Source organism: Podarcis gaigeae (genome assembly GCF_964106915.1).
Source record: "Podarcis gaigeae genome assembly, chromosome: 17".
Classification (NCBI taxonomy): domain Eukaryota; kingdom Metazoa; phylum Chordata; class Lepidosauria; order Squamata; family Lacertidae; genus Podarcis; species Podarcis gaigeae.
The window spans coordinates 35,064,421-35,072,349 of record NC_139694.1 but is presented as its reverse complement, the minus strand read 5'-3'; the positions used below and the strand labels follow the sequence as shown (position 1 = coordinate 35,072,349).

Below are 7,929 nucleotides of genomic sequence, written 5' to 3'. Positions count from 1 at the left end.
CCAGGCTTGAGGCGTGTGGCTTCTTGAAGAGACTCCACCAGAATAACTCCTTATTATTAGGCAACTGAGTCAGTGGGTGGATCTGCCTGCAAGGTTCATCATTAAATCCATAGTGCCGTTGCATAGCCGGGGATTGCCCCGTCTTACGTTTGTGCTTTTGGCTCTGGTTTTTTTCTATCTTCTGCATCTATAAATGAAACTAAATGGGCTATGCCTGTTCAGTTTCAGAGTGGCTCTCTTACCAATTTTCTGGTACCAGTGTTAGCTGCATTCACAATCTGTCATATTCCATACACAACTGCACTCCTAACCAGTGGCGTGAGGTCAGTGGACTAGGCTAGTTCCCTAAATGTTCCGGGTAAATTAGAGTATTAAATGTATTAAAGCCTGGTGCCTCCTTCCCAAAACTCGGGAAGCTTCTCCCTGGCTTAGAGAGGGAGGTGTGATGCTCCAACTGGGTCCAAGTGCCCTTCTGCCACCTTCCCAAAGTCCACCCAGCTTTCGGAAGGAGGCGCAATGCTCAGCACGCAACGTCACAACATAGCGATGTCACACTCGCAACGGCGGCAGCCTCTCCCCCAGCTACCCTTGCAAGTTGGCGCCTCTAGCCCTAACTGTTCCCATACCAAAAATAATAATTTGCCATACGGCACTGCTCCTAACCTTGGTAAAGAAGGGGTCCTCAATAGGGTTGTCTTCAGTTAGCGTGGCTGGATTTCTTAGGAGCTTCTTATGCCCTCACACCCAATTTACTTACCGTTACAGAGTCGTGGAACTACTCCAAAGCCAAAGAAGCCACCGGGAGAAGGAGACTTTGGAACAATTAAACTCATAAGCAACGGGGCATATGGGTGAGTGAGCTGACTCAGATCCCAAGCTCCTTGGATCTGCCTGCATGGAAGGGTCTCTCTTGTTTCTGGTTTGCTCCTTCAGCACCAAATCAGGCCTGGTTCAAATGCTTACCTGGCCCAAAGGTGCTGTTCTGAAAGTAGAGGAGTAGGCTATTTCAGCTGGTTTGAGTTGGAAGTATCGCACCGTTATGCTACAATCATCCATGCTGGGGAACCCATGTCCCATGTTTCTTTATGAGCATCATGGTGGAGGGGGGCAGGATCTTTGATATAGGGAAGCATCTGAACCAGGCTTGGAAGTTCAGGAGATATCCCTTGGGGAAAAAGAAGAAGAATTACAATGGTACCTCTGGATGCGAACAGGATCTGTTCCGCAGCCCCGTTTGCATCTTGAGTAGAACGCATTCCGCGACTGCACGTGCGCGGGTTGTGATTCACTGCTTCTGCGCATGCGCGTGATGTCATTTTGAGCATCTGCGCATGCACGAGCAGCGAAACCCAAAAGTAACGCGTTCCGTTACTTCCGGGTCGCCATGGAGCGTAATCGGAAAACGCTCAACCTGAAGCATATTTAACCTGAGGTATGACTGTATAAGGGTTTTTCAACCACACAGAAAGGAGAAGAATAACGGTAAATTCCTGTCCTAGTAAGATGGTGTAGGGAACTGGATCTGTTGGGTGGGTCAGATTCCCAAATTACACACAGACACATGCAGGCCAAGTGTGGCAGATGTGTGGGGTAACCCACCTGTCCATCACCTGGCATCATAATGACTTTACACAGGTCAGAGTTCCAAGGAAACCTTCCAACAGGCTTGCTCTGGAGAGAGAGAAGATGCTACATCATTGAACTGAGCATTTCCCTCTCTCTCAATAGGAAGCAATGTGGATTCAGAGCGGCGCTGTATTTTGAATCCAAAATACTCAAATTTTTAAACGGCATTTTCCTATTTGTACAGGGAATGCTTTGCATCTAAACTGCTCCCTCTGGAGAGAAAGTGGAGCATTTCTCTCTCTTCAAAGGAAGCAGTTTGCATTTACACTTGCTCCAGCATTTTGGAATGCAAACTGCTTCCTCCCTCCATCCCCCTCAGCCGTCCATCCTAGCCAGGCTCTCTGTCACTGTATTGATGCTGACAGGGAACCGTACTTGTGTAGGAACAGCAGGGAGCCCCATTTAAGGGACATCCATATTTGCCTAAAACCAGCTGTCACATATGATGTCAATTGTGGGATACCACCAAGAAGGCCCTGTTTCGTCTTGCTACTTGCCTCGCACTGAGACAGCAGAGGCACCTGGAGGGAGGGTTCTGAAGAAGGCATCAAAGAGAAGGCAGGGCGATGTGGGAGCGGGGCGTTCTTCAGGTCGCAATCCTCAGACAGCTTCCCACCCAAGGATGGCCCAAGATCTTTTGCCGCCTTAAGGGTTTGCAACGATGTGTAATGTTGATGCAGTGGACATATGAGTGGACAAGGGACGCGGTTGGCGCTGTGGGTTAAACCACAGAGCATAGGACTTGTCGATCAGAAGGTCAGTGGTTTAAATCCTCGTGACGGGGTGAGCTCCCGTTGCTCGGTCCCTGCTCCTGCCAACGTAGCAGTTCGAAAGCACGTCAAAGTTCAAGTAGATAAATAGGTACCGCTCCAGTGGGAAGGTCAACGGCGTTTCCATGCACTGCTCTGGTTCACCAGAAGCAGTTTAGTCATGCTGGCCACATGACCCAGAAGCTGTACATCAGCTTCCTTGGCCAGTAAAGTGAGATGAGCGCCATAACCCCAGAGTCGGCCACGACTGGGCCTAATGGTCAGGCGTCCCTTTACCTTTACCTTTAAGCCTCACTGCACCCTCCCAAAAGCTCTGGGTAAAAGCTAGTTTACCAGCCCATTGTTTAAAGAGGGGAAAGAGTCTAGTATTTATAGAGCGAGGATCAAGATCCCTCAATACACCTGCATTCTCTGCTGTGTTCCTGGAGAAGTGCTTTGTGGGTTGGGGCTGCTTCTTGCTGAGCACATCCCCTCTGCTTTCTCCGCCTCCTCCTCTCACAGAGCTGTGTATCTGGTGCGGCACAAAGAGACCCGGCAGCGCTTTGCCATGAAGAAGATCAACAAGCAAAACCTCATCCTGCGCAACCAGATCCAGCAGGCCTTTGTGGAGCGCGACATTTTGACTTTTGCAGAAAACCCCTTTGTGGTCAGCATGTTCTGCTCTTTTGAGACCAAGCGCTACCTCTGCATGGTCATGGAATATGTCGAAGGTACACAGCCTCAGAACTCCTGAAGGGACTCAGATACCCCCTGGTCTCTCAGCATCACACATCAGCTTTCAGGTTACATATAAAAATTAAATCCCATGTGTGAGCTTGCAGGAAACAACCCATTCTGAGAGCAGCAGTGGTTATCAGATACCCTTGAGCAAACAGCGTGCACATCCTTTGTTGTACAAATAATATCCAGTTGTTGTTATTATATTATTATTTATTAAATTTATCTATTAAATTAAAAACGCAGCTCAGAAGTTGAGATAAGCATCTTTCCTGGCCATCCAAACTGATCTTATCCTTCTCAATTCATTAGGACCCAAGCTCCTCAACCAGTGGTTTCATTACTTTGAGTCAGGACAGTGATGTTAGGGCTTAGGAAGCCCTAAGATGATGATGATGATGATGATGATGATGATGATGATGATAATAATAATACCTTTATTGTCAATGTACAACCTGTGTACAATGAAATTAACCAAGCTTCTCAGGCCCCCCAAACACTGTCTTTTATTCAAAAAAAATATTTTATTCACATGTGTCTCTGGATTCAAAGCAAGCTTGGATTGTAGATGGCAGAGTCCCTGTGTGCTTGGCAGGAGCTTCCAGCATCCTGTTAGCTTTTTCAGCAAGCAAGATTGGAAACTCCTGTTTTTAAACCAGTCTCAAGTCGAAAGATCACCCAGGTCTTTTAATATTAAATACAGCATGAAAGTAAGGCACAGGGAGCCAAGCCTTGTATCTGGCCTCCTACAGACTGCGCGTCTTAGCATTCCTAATGGCAAGACACTGGAGGACTGCAAGCTCCAATCAAGGGCAGGAATAGAGTAGTAGTCCTGCACTGTACGAAGAGAGTGGACTGCTAGCTGCCTCCCTAAGCACTTGGCCCTTTTCCCAGCAGGCGGGGACTGTGCCACACTGTTGAAGAACATAGGAGCACTGCCCGTGGAGATGGCCCGCATGTACTTTGCCGAGACCGTCCTTGCGCTGGAGTACCTGCACAACTACGGCATCGTCCACCGTGACCTAAAGCCCGACAAGTATGAAGCGGAGAGCCAGAGCCTCTCCTGGGCTATCTTGCCGGGAGAAGAGCTTTGCTGACATTCCCTGGGTTCCTTTGCCCAAAGTGGGGGGGGGCAGGGGGGCAAGGTGTTTCTGTGATCTGAGCTCTCTTGACGGTTGCTTCTCCGGCTTTCTCCTCAGCCTGCTGATCACTTCCATGGGGCACATCAAGTTGACAGACTTCGGCCTCTCCAAGATGGGGCTGATGAGCCTCACCACCAACTTGTACGAGGGTCACATTGAGAAGGATGCCCGGGAGTTCCTGGACAAACAGGTGGGCACCCTGATGGTGTGTGTGAGAGGGGAGCGTTGTGGGCATAGCTGTCAACTTTCAGCAGCCTCGAAAATAAGGGATCAGCAGCCTCACCTGTCCTGGGGACAGTCTACTGGATATCTAACAATCCAGGATAGCAGCGGGAAACAGCGCTGGAATAAGGGAATTTCCCGCAAAAAAGGGAAGGTTGACAGCTATGGTTGTGGGTGGATGAGGGGGCAGAATTTGAAGCATGCCATTGAAATTGTGTGGGAGACTATAACACTGCCCTGTGGCGCAGATCAAGGCTGATCCAGGGGAGTTCTTCCTGCTCCTCTCAGATTGTGTTTACATACAAACGACAGAAGTAAGAGGACATTAATCTCAGTTAGTCATTGGCTATGGGGGTTTTCACTGCCGCCAGACCACTTGGTAAATATTTAGGGAGGTATGAGATAAGAGAGTACAAAAACCCCTGGAAGCTCTCATGTGGTTGACTTGTTTTTAAACCCCAGCATGGACTTTAAATCAGAACTTGTCAGTCAGCAGAAGAAAGCCTTTCTTACCAAACAAGGCCTTCTGGTATTTTAGAAGGAAGACACGAGGCAGGACATGACAAATTGTCATTGTGTATGTGAGGGGGAAAGCTGTAGACTTAGGGTGTCTAACCTCCACCCCAGGGACCTGGCGGAAGCTTTTCTGACCCCCAAGACCCCACAGGTGGTGGTGGTGGTGGTCAAAACAAAAATTATATACCCAGCTCTGGGATGGATAGAGAGGTCTGAAACCTTTCCACCCAGCCCAGGACTCTGAAAGGAATGCAGATCACCCCCTTCTCAGTTGTCTCAGCTAACATATGGATTTTCCCGGCCATTACCGGGATTTCATCCAATCTCTGTGCTGCTAGCTGAAGGACGGTTGGTGTCTTGGCAGGTGTGTGGAACCCCTGAATACATTGCACCCGAAGTGATCCTTCGCCAAGGCTATGGGAAGCCAGTGGACTGGTGGGCTATGGGCATCATCCTGTACGAGTTCCTGGTGGGCTGTGTGCCATTCTTTGGAGACACCCCTGAGGAGCTCTTTGGTCAGGTCATCACTGGTAAGTGAAGGGCAGGTGTGTTTGGGTTGCTGTGATCCAGCTATGAGCTCAACATTGTTACTTGCTGGCCTTGGAATTTCCTCCAGGCTTGGCTCAGTTGCTCCTGCTCAACCAAGGTGAATGGAGGGTGCTGTTTGAGTTGGTGGGGAGAAAAACCTTAGGAGGGTATCATGAAACAGAGAGGAGCATTAAGGTGGAGCTTTGGGTTCAGAGGCTCTGTGAGCTGCTTTCCATGTTAGGAAGATACTTGGCATACGAGCCCATTTCCCAGTAACAATTAAACCTGTCACAATAACCTACACATTGAGGAGACCCTTCTAACCCTCCCTAATCCACCCCATCAGCAGCCTTGTCCACCAAGAGCTTCTCTGTTCTTTCTGCTTTCAGATGACATCTTGTGGCCGGAAGGGGAGGAGGCCCTCCCAGCAGATGCTCAAGATCTCATCTCCTGCCTCCTGCAGACCAACCCTCTTCTCCGCCTGGGGGCAGGTAAGGACAGTTGGTCAGGGTGCAGGGCAGTTAGTTAGGTGGGGCTTCAGTGTGTGATCCAATCCAGAAGGAGGGGAGGGGTAGTCCTGCCCCCAGATCTCTAGATCCTCTTTCGGGGTGTTGCAACCTGGGACGCCAAATTGTTGACCAGCTGTGGCCTTGGTGGGTCTGTGTCAACATTCCCTAAGTGCTTAGGATGTTGTCTGCCCCTCCGCCGCCACCAGGCAGCAGAATCGCATGTTTCTAGGAAAGAGCACCTCTTGCCATGTCCAGTTTGATTGGCGGTGTTGTCCAGCAGAGGGCAGCAAGACTTTGGTCTTTGCGTTTTGCAGGTGGCGCCTACGAAGTGAAACAGCATGCATTTTTCAAAGATCTGGACTGGAACGGGCTTCTGAGGCAGAAAGCAGAATTCATCCCTCACCTGGAGTCTGAGGAAGACACCAGCTACTTTGACAGCAAGTGTTAACATTCTGCTTTCTTTTTCTCTCCCCCTTCCCAAATGTTTTCCTTTAACAAACAAGAGCGAGGCTGCTGGCCTGCACCACTTCCCACTATCCAGAAACACCTAATCCTGTATTGCTCATGTTAATAAGGGCCTTCTCCTTCCTTCTTCCATACCAGAGAGGCGTCAGTGGGTGATTTCCATTGCAAATATCAGCTTCCACCAGGGGCCCCCACCAGGAGAAAAGGGCCACAGCTCAGTGGCAGAGTAATGCCTGCAAGCAGAAGGTCCTAAATTCAGTCTCTGGCACTTCCAGCTGAGACTAGGAGAGACCCCTGCCTGGAACCCTGGGAGAACTGCTGCCAGACAGTGTGGAACATTATGAACCAGTGGTTGCCTCTGTAGGAGGCAGTGCCCTGTGTTCCAGTGAGAGTCACACCACTGCAACTGCTATTGCATTATTATTATTTTAAGATGTATGTCAAACACATCTGAAGGCAGCCCTGTTTAGGGAAGCTTTTAATGTTTGATGCATTACTGTATTATAATATTGTGTTGGAAGCCGCCCGGAGTGGCTGGGGAAACCCAGCCAGATGGGTGGGGTATAAATAATAAATTGTTATTATTATTATTATTATTATTATTATTATTATTATTATTATTACACTGTCAGGATGCTGTCAGCGGTTTCTAGCTGGCTGCCCAGGAAAGTATGAAGACAAGGAAAAGTTTCTTACAGTCTTTTTTATTTCAATATTACAGAGAGAGGCTATTGAACCCAGCCTCTTGGATAATGGGTTTGTCCTGAGTGAATCTCCACATCCACACACCCCCACACACTCATCTCTCCCACTTCCTCATTCGTCATTCTCATCGCCTCCTCTACAGGTCCTGCTATGTGTCTTTGAGCTCTTAGCTCTCCTGCTTTAAAGGCTCACCGGGTTCTTGGAGATGGGGAGTCTGGAATGCTTTCTAAAGACACGGTGTCAGCCAGCTGCCGTTCTGGTCCTGCCTCCTCCTCTTTCATTATTTCCCAACTTTCCCCCTCATCTGCCTCTGAGCTGTGACCTCCCTCAAACCCCTCTTGTCAGTCTATACTGTCTTCCTCTTCCTCCTCCCTGGAAGGGTCAGGCTGGGGAGGCGGTCTCCACCATTCCTCCTCTGCCCTGACCCTGACAAACAAATGCTTAAAATGTAATGCGCTAAATGCTAAGGTGTATCTGATGTCCTGCCTAGTTTGGGTCACACGGCTAAGATCAGAGATAAGCCTCTGCCTGCTCTGGGCTTGAAATCTTTATCATCCATGCCATTCAACTGTAGGTGATTGACAGGTAGGTGACCCCTCACCCACCTGTCAGAAATGGTCCATGGAGGGTGGGCCAATTCTAGATCTGATCCTCAGCTTGAAAAGGATTCCCCATCTGCTCTTATGTGACAATGGCAGCGTAATTCTGGGAGATGATGGGGACATTCTA

At 49.1% G+C, this 7,929-nt stretch overlaps 1 protein-coding gene across 5 annotated transcripts in view; it reads left to right on the top strand.

Moving 5' to 3' along the window:
* The window catches only part of MAST1 (microtubule associated serine/threonine kinase 1), a 91,079-nt gene that overhangs the window by 70,595 nt on the left and 12,555 nt on the right, over positions 1-7,929 (top strand). For all 5 annotated transcript variants that reach the window (XM_083718326.1, XM_083718324.1, XM_083718323.1 and 2 more), the window contains 7 exons: positions 766-851; positions 2,898-3,106; positions 4,011-4,149; positions 4,313-4,445; positions 5,358-5,523; positions 5,911-6,012; positions 6,345-6,467. In XM_083718326.1, coding sequence (XP_083574452.1) covers positions 766-851; positions 2,898-3,106; positions 4,011-4,149; positions 4,313-4,445; positions 5,358-5,523; positions 5,911-6,012; positions 6,345-6,467 — 958 coding nt within the window. The remainder of the gene's footprint in view (positions 1-765; positions 852-2,897; positions 3,107-4,010; positions 4,150-4,312; positions 4,446-5,357; positions 5,524-5,910; positions 6,013-6,344; positions 6,468-7,929) is intronic.